This window comes from Leptonychotes weddellii, chromosome 4, assembly GCF_054177405.1.
Source record: "Leptonychotes weddellii isolate Sample4059 chromosome 4, ASM5417740v2, whole genome shotgun sequence".
NCBI lineage: Eukaryota > Metazoa > Chordata > Mammalia > Carnivora > Phocidae > Leptonychotes > Leptonychotes weddellii.
Window position 1 is genome coordinate 153089185 of NC_138372.1, and position 14724 is coordinate 153103908.

The 14724-nt window shown below is 46.6% G+C and overlaps 1 protein-coding gene across 1 annotated transcript in view; it reads left to right on the forward strand.

The window, feature by feature from the left end:
• Nucleotides 1-639: 639 nt before the first annotated feature.
• Nucleotides 640-14724, forward strand: part of MAL2 (mal, T cell differentiation protein 2) — a 24837-nt gene continuing 10752 nt past the window's right edge. The window contains exons 1-2 of the mRNA XM_006747035.3: nucleotides 640-832; nucleotides 13870-14040. Of these exons, the coding sequence (XP_006747098.1) occupies nucleotides 701-832; nucleotides 13870-14040 (303 nt within the window). The 5' untranslated portion in view covers nucleotides 640-700. The remainder of the gene's footprint in view (nucleotides 833-13869; nucleotides 14041-14724) is intronic.

Below are 14724 nucleotides of genomic sequence, written 5' to 3' on the forward strand. Positions count from 1 at the left end.
GCTTCCCAAGCGCTAAACTCTTTTCATGTTAATGTAATCTGGGCAATCACACGAGGTGAATACCCTTACCCCCATTTCACAGATGAGCACACCACCGGCGCACAAAGAAGCCAGTTGGCTGTCCAGCATCCACTGCCACTGGAGCTGAGCCATCTGACTCTGTCCTAGTGGTATTTTAAAAAATCCTACTAGAGTCCCATTTAAAGCAGATCCGCTCCACTTTTTAGGTGTGACTGGTAACCTTGATTTTACCTTCTGAGTCACAACTTCAAGACCTATCTTGTAGTTAAATTGAGGAAAGTGGGGTAGGGAAGTTGTGAGAGCTGGGGGGGTTGGGGAGGGCAGGTGGAAGAGAACAGGTGGAAACTAAGAAGGGGGATAGAAGAAACAAAGATCAGGGCGCCGGCCCGCGGAGGGGCGAGCGGAGCGGGGGAGGAAGGACCGCGCCAGGTGGCCGCAGCACCTGTGCACGTGACAGGCGCGGGCGCCTGGGCCGCCGTGGCGCGCTCACCTGGACCCACGTGACGGGGCGGGGCCCCGCGCGGCTCAAGACAGCGCGGCCACGCCCCCTCCCGCGCGGCGCGCCCGGACCCCGCGGACCCAAGCTGCGGCGGCTGCGGCGGCGGCGGGAGCCCGGGCGGCGGAGGCGGGCGGAGGGAGGCGGCGGCGGCGCGCGGAGACGCAGAGCGGCAGCGGCAGCATGTCGGCCGGCGGAGCGCCAGTCCCGCCGCCCCCGAATCCCGCCGTGTCCTTCCCGGCGCCCCGGATCACTCTGCCCGCCGGCCCGGACATCCTGCGGACCTACTCGGGTGCCTTCGTCTGCCTGGAGATTGTAAGTGGGGCAGCCTCGGCGAGGGTCGCACCCGGGGAGCGAGGAAGGGTAGCGGCATCCTTGTTCCCCGGGCTGCCTCCCTCTGCGCGCGCCCCAGCTCCCTTCCCTTCGACGTGGCCTTTACCTGCGCCCCTCCCGGGGTCCTGCCCTCTCCCTGCCTAGCGCAGCCCGAACCCGGGCCCACTCGCCTGGCACCTGTTACGCTGGCACCTGTTACCCCGCTGGGGACTGAAGTCGCCCCGAGAGAGCGAGCAGACGGCCCGGCGGGGCCCAGGATTGGGGACTTTGAGAGGGGAAGGGCGTTTCGGCCTGGGGCACCGCCAGAGACCACCGGCGGCTTGGCCAGGGGCCGCGCTTGGCTAGAGCTAGAGCAGGCGCTCTCGGTCTCGCCTGTTGCTAACCTGCCATTTTGTTGGGTGGTGCAAAGGTGTAGCCAGCCGATGATTGAGTGACCTGGAGGCTGCCACGATGTGAAAAGCCGAGGCGGGAGGTACCAGGAAGAGAAGGTGGGCTTAAGACCTGGGCCTTCTCCCCCCACCCCCCTTGTCTTTATTTGTGCCCTTTGGATTGGGGAGAGGAGCAGGGCTTAGGAGGCAGGGCAGGGAAAAAGGTCAAGCATGAACCGTGCCCTTGGCAGTTTTTAATCCAGTGGGTGCTAGAGTGGCAGAGGAAAGGTAGAAACGTGGTTGTCAAGTTCCTCGCTGCCTACCTGTGAACCTTCTGGCTTCCTAGTGGACCTGTGCAGCTCCACACCTTCTCACACACTTTAAATTGGGTGAAGGTGAGGGCACCTGGCCACTCTGCAACCTTATTGGGCTAGAGACTTAAACTTTTTAAACGCAATTTTATGGAGTTGGAAGCTTTTGGAACTCGCTGTGGACCAGGGGAAATGTGCAAACATAAATTGGGCAACTCGAGGTTGCATCACGCTCTGAGAATGGCAAATCCAGAGTGCAGTGTTAGCAAGTCTCTGCCCTTCCTGCAGGCTGTTGTTTGGTTGGCTAGGAGTTCTCGTCTCCCTTCCCTCACCTGTTCCTTTGAGTTTGCATAACCTCGATTTGGTCGCTTCAGTTTCACTTTTGTGCTTGTGGGGCTGGAACGCCTTGTGAGCATTGGTTTTCTGCTCTATTATGCCAAGGTGGCTAAGGCCTGCTAAGTTAAGTTTAGCTCAGATTGGAATCTGAAAAAGGAGACAAGTGAGTTACAGGCTACGACATCAGTAATCGGATCGTGATGGCGAGGCTGGAAGAGGCTGGTTTGAGTCTGAGCCCAGTTCAGAAGCATCTGAATGCTTGGGATGAGGCGCAGGCATCCATGTGAGAAGAGTAGGGAGAGAATGGCACTGGGCCCAGGCTCTGTTGTGTGTGGGGGAGATGCGCTTAGAACAGTAGGATCTGGGGAGAAAGCTTGTATAAGTTCTGGGCTGCTTTAGTTCCGTGTTCCTCAAACTCCAGTAGTTTGCATACCTCTTTTACAAGTTTGTGCCAAATCCGCATTCCACCTGTACTAGAATTTACAGAATGTTCACTTCGATTCCCTTCCTAAACTTTAGTACCTACTTTAAGCCTCATCCTAAACAATAGTACACATGAATCCTCAAATTTGATATACTGGGGGTATTTTTCTAATATTTACTCAAATATATACTTACATATTTACATATGCATGTATATGTGTAAAGATATGTAAGGGTACCTGTATGGATATATGGACGTATATACAAAGAGGTCTCATCCATGTGCCGTCAAATCAAATACTGTCTCAAGGACTGTCCATGGTCTTGTCACACTGTTGGAAACGCTGCCTAATTCTGAGGGGAAAAAGTGGAAGTGATTTATTCTATTCTATTTCCTCTTCCCTGCCCCCATATTTCTTTGTCTGGCCCAGTAGTTAGTTCTCAACTCTGCTGTACTTAATTACTTGGGCAGCTTTAAAAAATACGGTGACTGGCCCAGACTAATTAAATCAGAATCTCTGGGGGGTGCCCAGAGTCAGCCCGGTTCTTCTAAAAGCTCCCCAGAGGTTCTGGGGTACAGTCATAGCTGGAACTGAGAGCGGCCTTTATCAGGGCCCTGTGGACAAGACAGCAATAGTGCAAATATGAATTTTCTCCCTGTGCAAGAGCTTCTACCCCTCCCCATTTTAGTAGGGACCTAGGCTCACAGAAGTAGCCAGACTTTCCTCTTATCTTTTCACGTCGTCTGGCTTCTTACTCCAGAAACATGTCTCGGACCCTTACCTACATAGAATAGCATCACTTCCAAAAGCCATGTCAGTTTACTTTTCCCTTGTTATGGCCAAACATATGTGATAGGTTAAAATCTAGGCCTCCCTTACCTCTTTACTTGAATATCATCCTCCCTCCTCCCCAACCCATCCCCGCAGAAATAAAAGAACCGAAATCGTCCAATGAAACTGGTGACCTCAGAGAAACAACAGACCTCATTGGAGCCAAACTATAGCTCCTTCTTGGCTCTTACCCTTCCCCCCGCTTAGAGATATTGGATTATATGCCCATATATACAAAGAAGTCTCATCCATGTGCCGTCAAATCAAATACTGTCTCAAGGACCATCCATGGTCTTGTCACACTGTTGGAAATGCTGCCTAATTCTGAGGGGAAAAAGTGGAAGTGATTTATTCTATTCTATTTCCTCTCCCCTGCCCCCATATTTCTTTATTGAAGATAAAGAAGAAGATATTGGATTATATTATAAGAGAGCAGAGATCAAACTTGCTCAGAAAATTCAGTCTCACAGATGGTGGGTATACTCACTGTGGTGAGCACTGAGTAATGTATAGAATTGTCGAGTTCCTATGTTGTACACCTGAAACTAATATAACATTGTATGTCAACTATACTTCAGCGTATTTTTTTTCAAATTTTACATAAAGAATTCAATCTCAGTCCCCCTTATCATACCCATTCATAATCTCTCAAGTATAAGCCACTTGTTGAGAGACAATTCCAAAGATGCAAACAGCGCCCCCCTAACAGCACCAGGTAAGGCAATTTATAGCACTAGCTCTGTAGGTAGAGAAGATTGCAACCACACATGCATGGTGTGCTTTTTTGAGATAGGTGTGTTCCACTTCCAGATATGTAGGTTGTCAGCCCCTCAGTTTTTGCACCGAGCTATGCTTGCCATGAAGACCTTAATACTAAGTTATTTTTGCAATGCAAAGCCTTTTAGTTTAGGAGGGAAAACATCACCTTCAAAGTTACATTTTCAAATTCTCTCAGGGTTTCCTGAATTATTGTTTTCTAAGTCATTTGTCGGATATTTATTGAATACCTACTGTGTGCAAGGCACTCTTCCGGGAAAAAAAGATGTTTAGACCTTTCATCACCTGAAAGAACATATAACCTAGTTGAGATGGTATGTGTAAAAATAACTACCATTCAAGGAAGAAAGATAGAAGTGTGGAAAGTGAACTACAGCTAAAGTGTTTTCCAGGCAGGTCTGTTCATAAGAAAATGACATCGGAGCATCTGTACTATTGGGCTGAATAAGATATTTTGGGTCCCTGTCCTCAGCTTACCTTGTATAATGCACAAGAAAGATTAGATGTAACAGTATTAAACATGGAAAAGAATAAAGGTCAATATATTGAATTCAGTGTGTTTCATGGTTTCGGTGTTTGGGAAACTGCCCACGTTCCCCAAGATATTCATTAGTGTTTTTCTTTATGGGAGATATTCTAGGACTCATATTCACATGCTTCAACCTGCAGTGTTGTGGATGTCCCAGTAATTTTCAGTTATTCAAGAAATAGTTAAGAATCTGCTATGTATCGGGCCTTATTTTATACCCTGAAAATAGGATAGCTCCTGCCCTTAAAAGAAATTCCTGTATTGTGAAGTATAAAGTCAAGAAAGAATTATAGTGCTGTATTTGAAGTGATAAAATTGGTTCATGAAAAGTACTATTGAAAAACAGGGTAGAGGGGTGCCTGGGTGGCTCAACCGATTAAGCATCTGACTTTGGTTCAGGTCATGATCTCTGGGTCCTGGGATGGAGCCCAACTTTGGGCTCCCCGCTCAGTAGGGAGTCCGTTTGTCCTTCTGCCCCTCCCCCCACTCGTGCTCACTGGCTTGCGAGCACTCTCTCTCTCTCTCTCTCTCTCAAATAAAATCTTAAAAAAAGAAAAAAGAAAAAAGAAAAACAGGGTAGAGCATGTCTGCCACTGAGGAATCCAGGACAGACAGCTTGAATGGGATGGTGACATTTGAGTTTAGTCTTAAATGATGAGTACACATTCAATAGACACAAAAAGTGGGGAAGAAAATTCCAGGTAGAAACAAGGGCATGTGTAAACCCTAGAGACGAGACACACCATGGCATGAAGGTTCTAGCGGTTGTTAGTTTGTTTTGGTTTTTTACATAACTTGTGGGAAGGTGGCAGAAGGAGAAAGAGCAGGTAGGGCCTGAGCTGTGATGTGCTGAGAAATGGTAGGCCAAGGCATAGGATGGGGAGCTGCTGAAGGTCAGGGGCATTCGCCATCATACTTGTGTTTTAGAAATCTTTGAGTAGTGAGGCTTGGCTCTAAAACAGATTGAAGGCAGAGAGATCAGCTCAGGGGCTTATTTCAGTGGTTTGAATGAGGGATAATGACAACTTGACAAATGAAAGAAGTAGAGAAGAAGAGAGACAGGTTTGACGTTTAGAAGGTCAACCAAGTACACAAAGTTTGGCGTGTCCTGAAATGATACTAGGCCAGACTTAAATATAAGATGTAACTCAGAGGAATTATGCCAGAAAAACAAATGTTAACGAGAGGATGATGGGGAGGGAGGGGCTCTGGAGTAGGCATGTGCAGTCATGTGGAGCAATCTGTGGAAGGGATTTCAGGTTATTTTCAACCCAGAGCTTTGACATTGGACTAACATATAAATGGTCAGATGTATAGAGTTTCCTTTTCTTGCCCAGAAAATAGAATCTGAGTTGCACAGGGACATTGTATGTTGGCAGTGGTGGGAGGAGCTCTCTGTGGATAGGTTTCCCTCTCTAAAAGGGTTTTCATTCTATAAGCAAGATTTCCCCTTTACCTCTGGGTTAAAAATCCCCAGCCATGTGTAAAGAGTCCTTAAAATTTCATAAGAGAAAATAAACTGATGCCCCTGCCAAAAATTATTTTCAGCAATTGTTTGCCCCTGACTGGCAGCCCTGTACGAAACATGAAGCATGGCAATACGGAAAACTTTAAATCGGGTTCCTGAACGTCTTGACTTTGAGCTTCAAAGGAAAAGGTCAAGGAGAGGAGATTGGTTTTGCAGAACCCTATGGAAACATTGTAGCTGGTAGTAGGCGCGGTGAACATGGCATATTTGAGTTGATAAATCCGAATAGGAAAGACTGTGTAACGACAAAGGACGGGAACCAGGCTGGTGTACACCTTATCCTGTATGCGTGATACCTAACAGATGCTGTTGGATCTGCAGGATGAACTGGACAGTGCGTGAAAATTTTCTAGAGAAACTGGCTGGCGTGGAGAAGGGCAGCTTTGGAGTAGATGTCCTGAGCAACTTTTTAAAATGTCATGATTCTTCTCCAGGGATCTGCAGTCTGATCTGAATTTCCTATGTCCTCTTTTATATGAAAGAGTCACCCTATATGACATTCTTAACTTTTGTATAATAGCTTCTAGAAGGAGAGAGGTGAAAAGGAAGAAAAGAGGCAATGATTTGTAGGGTTCCTGCTGATGTCAAGGCATTGGCCTGCATGGGCATTTTTAACCTAGGTGATAACTAGTTGCCCACAAACATGAAAAGAGGATTTTTAAAAATCAAGGGCAATTAGAAGTAAGAATAAAAAGGGGCCAGTACATATTTCTCCCCTATAAGATGTGCTTTCCATTTTAGGGTTAGCACCGGCTATTTAAGAAACAAAATGGAAGTTTGGGTCAGATGGAGAGGAAAAAACAAAACAAAACAAAACAAAAAACTGTAGTACCAAATTCTTTTTAGCATGCTCAAACATATTTTTTAAACTTTCAAACGTAAGTCTAAAAAGTAAAACTTCTTTTGCATTAGTAAGTTTTGTACAGAGGCCTCTTCTATATCTGTTAGTTCTCATTGCTTCCCAGAACTTGTCTTGTTTTCCTTTTTCTGATTTAAAACAAACAAAAACACCTTGCCGGCTTGTACTTACCAGGGCTAGTCCAGGACCAGGACCAGTTTGGATGGAAGCCCTCATGGGGAGAGGACAGATGGGGATTGATGGAGGGAGCAGGCGGGGGGCGGGTAAACCGTGAGATGGACACTACCCTGGTCAAGAGTTCCAGCAGCAATTGCAGTAGAATAGGTGAACTGAACAAATTTGGGGCCCGAAGATTGAAAATGGGGTGTCATGAGCTAGACTGGCAAAAGCTGCCAACTTCCCCATAACTTTCCATCTCCGCCTCCTGAGATCCTGTACTCGGTGGTGGGTGTTGCCAATAATAACTTAAAAATTGAGAGGTACGTGTTCCTGCTTCACTAGTCTTCATGCCTATTTTCGAACACCCACCATGTACCAGGGAATGAGCTAGGCTCCAGACAGCATCTCAAGCTGTACTTCTGGAGCATTTTCTTCTAGAACCATTCATTACAAACACTGGTTGGTTTTCATTCATTTCAAGGAGAATGCAATTGAACCTCTTCTGGAGAAAGCATTGTCATGGGTTGAGCATAGAGTGATGTTTAAGGCAATGCTGCTGATCTGACCTCACAATCCAGTGGGCAAAACAGCCAGATGCACCTGTGATTTCAAACCAGTAGTTGTAAGTGCTACAGAAGATACACACATCAATAACCGTGGAAGCACTGAGGGATGGCATCCAGCCAGGGAAGTCTTTCTGGAAGACCTGCTACCAGAGTTTAATTATCCAGAGAAAATTTAGGTGGCAGCATGCTAGGCAGAAGCATGGACTAGCGTGATGGACTCGTGTGCAGGGGATAAGGGACGAGAGGCTGGAGTGCCAGGCTAGGGTAGCTGGGAAAGTAGTGGAGCTGGGAAGAAGGTGAGCTTGGAGAGGCAACAGCAGTATCTCAGTACTGTTACCACTTGACTGCAGTTACGCGGTGAATGAATTTACACATTTATGGGCTGCCTTGGAAACACATCTATAAGTCGTATGTGTTGACCGAAGTATGTGCCCAGTTAAAAAAAAATCTTGGAGGGCGCCTGGGTGGCTCAGTCGTTAAGTGTCTGCCTTTGGCTCAGGTCATGATCCCGGGGTCCTGGGATCGAGCCCCACATCGGGCTCCCTGCTCAGCGGGGAGTCTGCTTCTCCCTCTCCCTCTGCCTCTCCCCACTGTTCATGTGCGTGCACCCATTCTCTCTCTCTCTCTCTCTCGATAGGGAACCAACGCCCCCCCCCACCACCTCCAGCAAGCCAGTCCACAGCAAAAGGAAGAAACCCTGCTTTAGAATGAACACTAACCTTTGAGGGAGGCACAACAGCCTAATGTCAAGAGCGCAGGCTCAGGAAGCCAGTTGCCAAGTTCAAGCCCCACTTCTAACGGTTATTAACTGTGTAACTTAGGGCAAGTTATTAATGGCTGTCTACTTTCACTGATCTGTAAAATGGGAATAATAATAGTAATTATCTCTCAGTGTTTGTGTGGATTAAATTGGTACAAATGAAACCCTTAGAGCAGTTCTTGGAGCATAAGCATTTGATAAATGCTAGCTAATATTTCTATTATCCTCATCAGCTTCAACCTCTTACTCAAGCTCACTCTATAAACCAGAATAAGAGACATTGTTTTTCTCTCTAGGCTTGCTGGTTGGTTCATTCTCACTGCTACAGTGATGAAATGCTCGATCTATAAATAGCAGGAAAATTGGAAAGAAAGGGTTATATGTTATATACAGGAAGTTCTAAATAATGAAGTATTTCTCCTTACGGGTAGTCTAACCAGTCCTTCATACCTTCAGGTTCACGTACCTTTGCCTGTTCTCCTTCCAAACGTTGACTAAAAATAGGTCAGAGTAGGCACTGGCCTGTTTACTTCGTTAGTTGCAGTGATAAGGGTATACTAAGATGAAGGTGTCAGATGGGTTTGCAGATTGTTAGCTAAGATGTTGGAGGGCATGTTTTAAAAGCATGCTAGTAGGAAACAAATGACATTGGCAAAGACAAAAGGGTATTTGCAAAACGAGTCCTTTAGAGACGGAAGGCCATCCAGACAGGAGACAAGTTGAGAAATCTGCCACCTGAGCAGCAGATATTGCAAGAGTTGCTTCTGGCTCAACACCACCTTTTCCCGCGGGGCTACGGGCTCTCACCAGTCCGCGGTAGTGAAAACACATTTTAAGTCCAACTCGGAGGGTTCAGTTCAGTGTGGTGTGTGGAGGAAAACTTCCACGGCTTTCTTATGGGAAGGCTTCAATTCAGTCACGCCCTTGCGGGCTGCAGGAGCCAAGCCAAGGTGATAAACATATGGTAAAGCCGCAGAGGAGATCTGTGGTTTTAGGACAGAGTAGCATTGAATAACTGCAGCTCCGCACGTACTTGAGTACTCCAGGTGTCTGCCAGGTACACCTGAATTTCAGCTCAGAGGGTAAGGGGGAACTGAGTCACAGGGGAAGGCTGACACCTACTTCTAGGAAACGGCCTTTGCAACAGACCTTGGAGTCTGGTCAGCTTTTTGGTAGAGCTTGAGGTTCAGAGGCATGAGCCCCAGCTTATTCCTGAAAGAAATGTCAAAATGGGGTGCATTGGGGGGGTTTGATATGTAATTACCGGACTTTTTAGGGCACTGGAGAGTGATGGAAGGCAGTGATAGACAGGAGGTTGGAATGTGGATTCAGATCCAAGAGGAGAAAACATGGGCAGACATGGCATTCCACCTCTCTTCCCAGTGTGTGTACCGTGCAGTTGCTACGGTCTTTTATCAGCTCTTCTCCCTCAGAGTTGAACCATTTTGGGGCTCAGAAAACAAGGCTCTCTCCAGAGTCACCTGTACTAAACTAGGATGCTGATAATTACAGTATGGCTGGGAAATGCTCTCCGCTTAGTAATGCCCGGAATTAGCTGAAGTGAATGTAATAACGTGGACAGTGGTAGTGTTGTTAAAAGATCAGTTTTTGAAGTTGGAGCCAAGTTGGGAAGCTCAGGGAGAAAAAGTAGCTTTTGACAAAAGGAAATCCTAAAGCAAGGAAGAAAGAACCATGTCAAAGCCCCAGTGACCCCCTCGCCCAGCATGACAGTCTTGCAGGGAGGAAGGCGGGTCTCCCTGGTGGCCTCCCTCCTCTTCTCTGACCCATCCCTCCGGCACCTCCCAAAGCTGCTGTGGTGAGCAGGACTTTAGTCTGGATCCCACAGCCTCACGGAGCCAGGGATGGGGTGGGGTGGGGGTTGCTGATATAGGGGGAGGGGCACTCATACACCGTCCTCCCGCCCCGGCCCCCTTCCCACACAGCGCACACGCCACAGGTGAGGAGGCGAATCTGTTCTCTGGTCATATAAGCATTCTGTTTCCTTTCCGAGCCTTTGAGCTGTTGGAAGGGCTGTAATTTTGGGTGTGACAAGAATGGTTCATTTGTACTGTTTCACACCAGCATCTGCTGTCAAAGTCCTGGTCTTCCTTGAAAGCCTGCTTCAAAACCTGCCTACCCTGCCTCCCTCTCTCCACACCTCCCTCTCTCCACGCCTCCCACTATATTTCTTCTCTCCTCTCCCAGTCTCTCGGAGCACACTGTGTGGGGCTCTTTTTATAGCACTCACCACAATCTGCTCCTGAATCAGATTTGATGGTGTCTATTTCTCCCTAATCTAGAGCTCCTGGAGACAGAAACTCGCCTTTTTTTTTTTTCCCCCTGACTATTCTTCTGCAGTGCCTGGCGGTAGATTTGAGGCCCTCCAGTTTGAGGTCCAGTCGGAGTTTATTAAATGCTCTCTTTAATTTCAGGGGATCTATATAGCCCTTCTTCAGAGAGTCAATTTATCATAATCCCTATGTCCTATAATTATGCTTTTCTATCTGAGTCCGCCTGCCCCTAATAAACATGGCCAATTGATCTTTATTTCCCTGTGTACTTGCACCTTGGTTCTCAATAAACGACTCTTTAATTAACAGATAATTGAATAGCAACATATATTTTTTAAATAGTATTTAAAGTAACGTAAGTTATTTGTAGTGGGAGAGTAAGAAAAGGTTACCAGGAAGATGATGCTGAAAAAAAAAAAAAAAGGAAAGATCTGAAGATCTTATCACCTTCAAATATTTAGTAAACAGTATGAAAGAGTAGAAAATCTTTTTACCAGGAACATTATTTCTTCCATAGCTACTAATAAGGTTGTGGCTAAAATTTTTAAATATGCATTAATATTCATGACTTAGACTTATTTCATAAAACTTTGTGGGTTGATTGTTAATTTTTCTGATCTTTTTTGTTTTATTTGAAATTAGGACTTCAGGTATACCAGCTACCCCAGTTATGAATTGATTAGATTGGTGCTGCAGTTATACTCAAGTGATAATTTATTATGCCTTCAAAAATGTTTTTCAAAGTGGTAATGGATTATATGACTGGCCTTTGTTTAGAATTAGAACTTGTGATTTTAACTTTTAGCAATTTGTGCAATTTGGCTATTATCTCGATATTTAAGAAGCAAGATACACATGATTATTGGTTTTTAATACGTAGAGTTCTAGCTGTTCTTGGACACTTGGAGTTTATTTACTAAGCAAATATTGGCGAGCCTTCTGCATGCCAGGTGGGCATGTTTCTGCAGTGTGACCTGTGTGTGTGTGTGTGGTCAGGGGTGGGGGGCTGGGGTTGATTCCCACTTACCTCTAGGTATCTTCAGGACAGGTGTGTAGCTGTAGCCTAGGCTTTTGGACTGCCAACTCTAGCCTAGTGTCTGACTGATAGGAAGAGATCATTCTGTCCGTGGATAAATGGCTTAGGTGCAGAGGCCTGTAAGGTGGCTGGTGGCCCAGAAGGTCTCCTAGTGCAGTTGGACTGGGAGCCAGGCCATCCAACGATAGTGTTTCTCATCAGTGTAACATATCCACATAGGGAGCTTGCCCAGGGCACAGAGGGGACACCTGAGCATGGGGTGGAAGTCAGGAAAGATTTTTGGGGTGGTGTACTCTTCCGGTTTCTCAAATACACATGGGGAGGGAATGACATTCAGGGCCAGCATACGTCAGGCTACTCAGAAGCAAAAGCACTTTGTCTTTGGACTGTGGATTTTTTTTCTTTAATGTAAAATGTGAGGGGCTTCGTGGCAAGAGACAAAGGCTGAGAAAGACTGGTTATGGAATGCCAATCAAAGGATGTGTAGCCTCCATCACTTTAGTGGTAGCTTAGAGGAGACTGCTGTGGTTACGTTCGTAAAACTGACCGTTTCTACCCCGTAATTGTTTCTCCTCCTGTGATTTCTCCCTCACTCCTAGTTGCCCAAGCCAGGAATCTGGGTTTCTTCCTTATCTGTCCTTTTGTTGTCATGTCCCCTGTCTGATCAGTCACCACCTGCCACCACTTCTCAGCTTCTGTCTAGTCCATTCACTCTCCTCTGTGCTCCTTGCTCCAGTCTGGGCTGTGCTCTGTGGCTGTAACAGTTTCCTCTGTGGTCCCTCAGCCCTGCATCCATTACTGTCCGGCCAGAGAGAAGCTTTTGAATACAAATTGGGTCATGCTAGTTCCTGCTCAGGGGTTCTATGGCCTCCCATTGCCCTTGGGAGAAGCTCATCTCCTTGAGCGGACCTGCAGGGCCTTTCAGCTCAGCCTCCAGCTCTCACCTCTGGCCGCCCCCCCCCACCACGTGGTAGCTGCTGCTCCCGTCGTGCTGAGCCCTGCCCCTCAGCTCTACCAGATCCGCTCAGGGCTGGCCTCCTGCCCCGGGACAGCCTTCTCTTCCTGCCGCTAAACTCCCTAGCTTTGTCCCTTGGGTGGTTGCTTCCAGGGAGTGTTTCCTGAGTTTCCAGCTCTGGAATTTTAGAGCCCTCCATCTGTGAACCTGCAGTGCCCAGTATTTGCCCAATTGTGACATGTATGAAGCATTATTTTACTCACTTGCTTAATTGTCTCTTTCTTGGGGCATCGGGGTGGCTCAGTTGGTTCAGCATCTCTTGATTTTGGCTCAGGTCATGACCTCAAGATGGTGAGATTGAGCCCCGCCTCGGACTCTGCACTCAGTGTGGAGTCTGCTTGAGAGACACTCTCTCTCTCCCTCTCTGCCCTTTCCCTCACTTGCTCTCTCCAAATAAATAAGTAAGTAAATAAATAAATCTTTAAAAAAATTTAAAAATAAAATTTAAAAAAAAATAGCCTCTTTCCTGTAAGGGACTGTGAATTCTGTGATGGCAGAGACCAAGTGTAGCTTGTTTACTATCTTATTCCCAGCTCCCAGAACAGCACCTGACAGGCAGTAAATGTTTACTGCACATTAGATCTGTGAATATCCAAAGTACTGATTCCCATGCCCCGCATGCAGAGGAGTACCAATAAATCAGGTAGGTTGTGTTGACTACCATGTACAGCAGCTGTGGCTATTAGACAGAGAGGCAGTAACCTCACATGTGAAAATAGGCCGTGATAAGGACGAGCACATGGCCATTAGAAGTGACAGGTCAGAAAGATATGGCTGATCCTTGCTGATAAACTCTCTGAGAAGCGGTGAGGGCAGAAGCCAGTGGTTTGAAGAGTCCAAGCTCACGGATAGAAGGTGGGGACCAAGCAAAGATGAATTTGGAGAAATGGTTGACTGAAAAGGAAATTGTTAGAAAGGCAACAGGGTCAAAGGAAAATGCTTTTAGGTAATGAAAGAATTCTGTTTCTGTTCACGGGCTGAGGATGAGAGTCCACCTCGGAGGCAGGTGCAGAGACAGGTGTGGCTCTGGGTCAGACCCGGGAGCCGAAGCGCTGGCCTTGCGCCGGGTGGGGAAGCTGGTGTCCCGCGTGAGGACAGAGGAAAGGCAGTGGGCGGGGTGGCGGGAATGTGTGCAGGGGGCTGGGGAGAAACCAAGGGTAAGAGGCAGGGGTGCGAGCATGTTCACTGCTGTTGCCCACAACCTTGACATCTTTCTTCCTTCCTGCAGCTGTTCGGGGGACTCGTCTGGATTTTGGTCGCCTCCTCCAACGTTCCTCTACCTCTGCTACAAGGATGGGTCATGTTCGTGTCTGTGACGGCTTTTATCTTTTCCCTCCTCTTCCTGGGCGTGTTCCTCTCTGGCATGGTGACTCAGATTGATGCCAACTGGAACTTCCTGGTAAGGGATTTTTAGATCTATTTCAGGAAAATGCGAGAAACATTTAAATATCTTACTCTGTCTTGAAATGCGTGGCCCCTGTTCTCTCTGTTGCCTCCAGGGAGAGAGGAAAGGTCTGAGTCCCGGTCCACTGTGCTGCCATGTGGCTGTGTTGCTGGACAGCAGGCTCCCAGCTTGTGAAATTTCTGTCAGTAGAGCCGAGCCATCTTTCTGTTACTCCTTTGTGAAATAGATGACCTTTACTCAAAGACCCTTTTATTTCATGCAACAAATGCATTGCATTACAGTCATGGAACTATCGAAGAGGTGCCTTTGGGAGATGGATGCTGTGACATAGGTCTTGAAATTTTCTGTTGATTTCTGCTTCAAATATTAAATACATACATTCTTTTCAGAAAACCAGTAGCTATATACTCTATTCTCTAAATACTTAGAAAAGGGGATAGTTTATTTTTAATTCCTGCCCTAAATTAGTAAAAATTGATAATTTTAAGAAATGAATTTATAATCAACATAATCTTAAAAATTATGATGCCATTAAATTGGATCAACTTACTTTCCCTTTTCCCATATAATATAGGGGGCCTCTTTCATGCTTATGGTTATTCGATCTCTGAGACTATTTCGGAATGGCCAGTGGAGCTTGAATTCCAGTCTGTGGCGGACAGTGCTTTGATGAAGTTC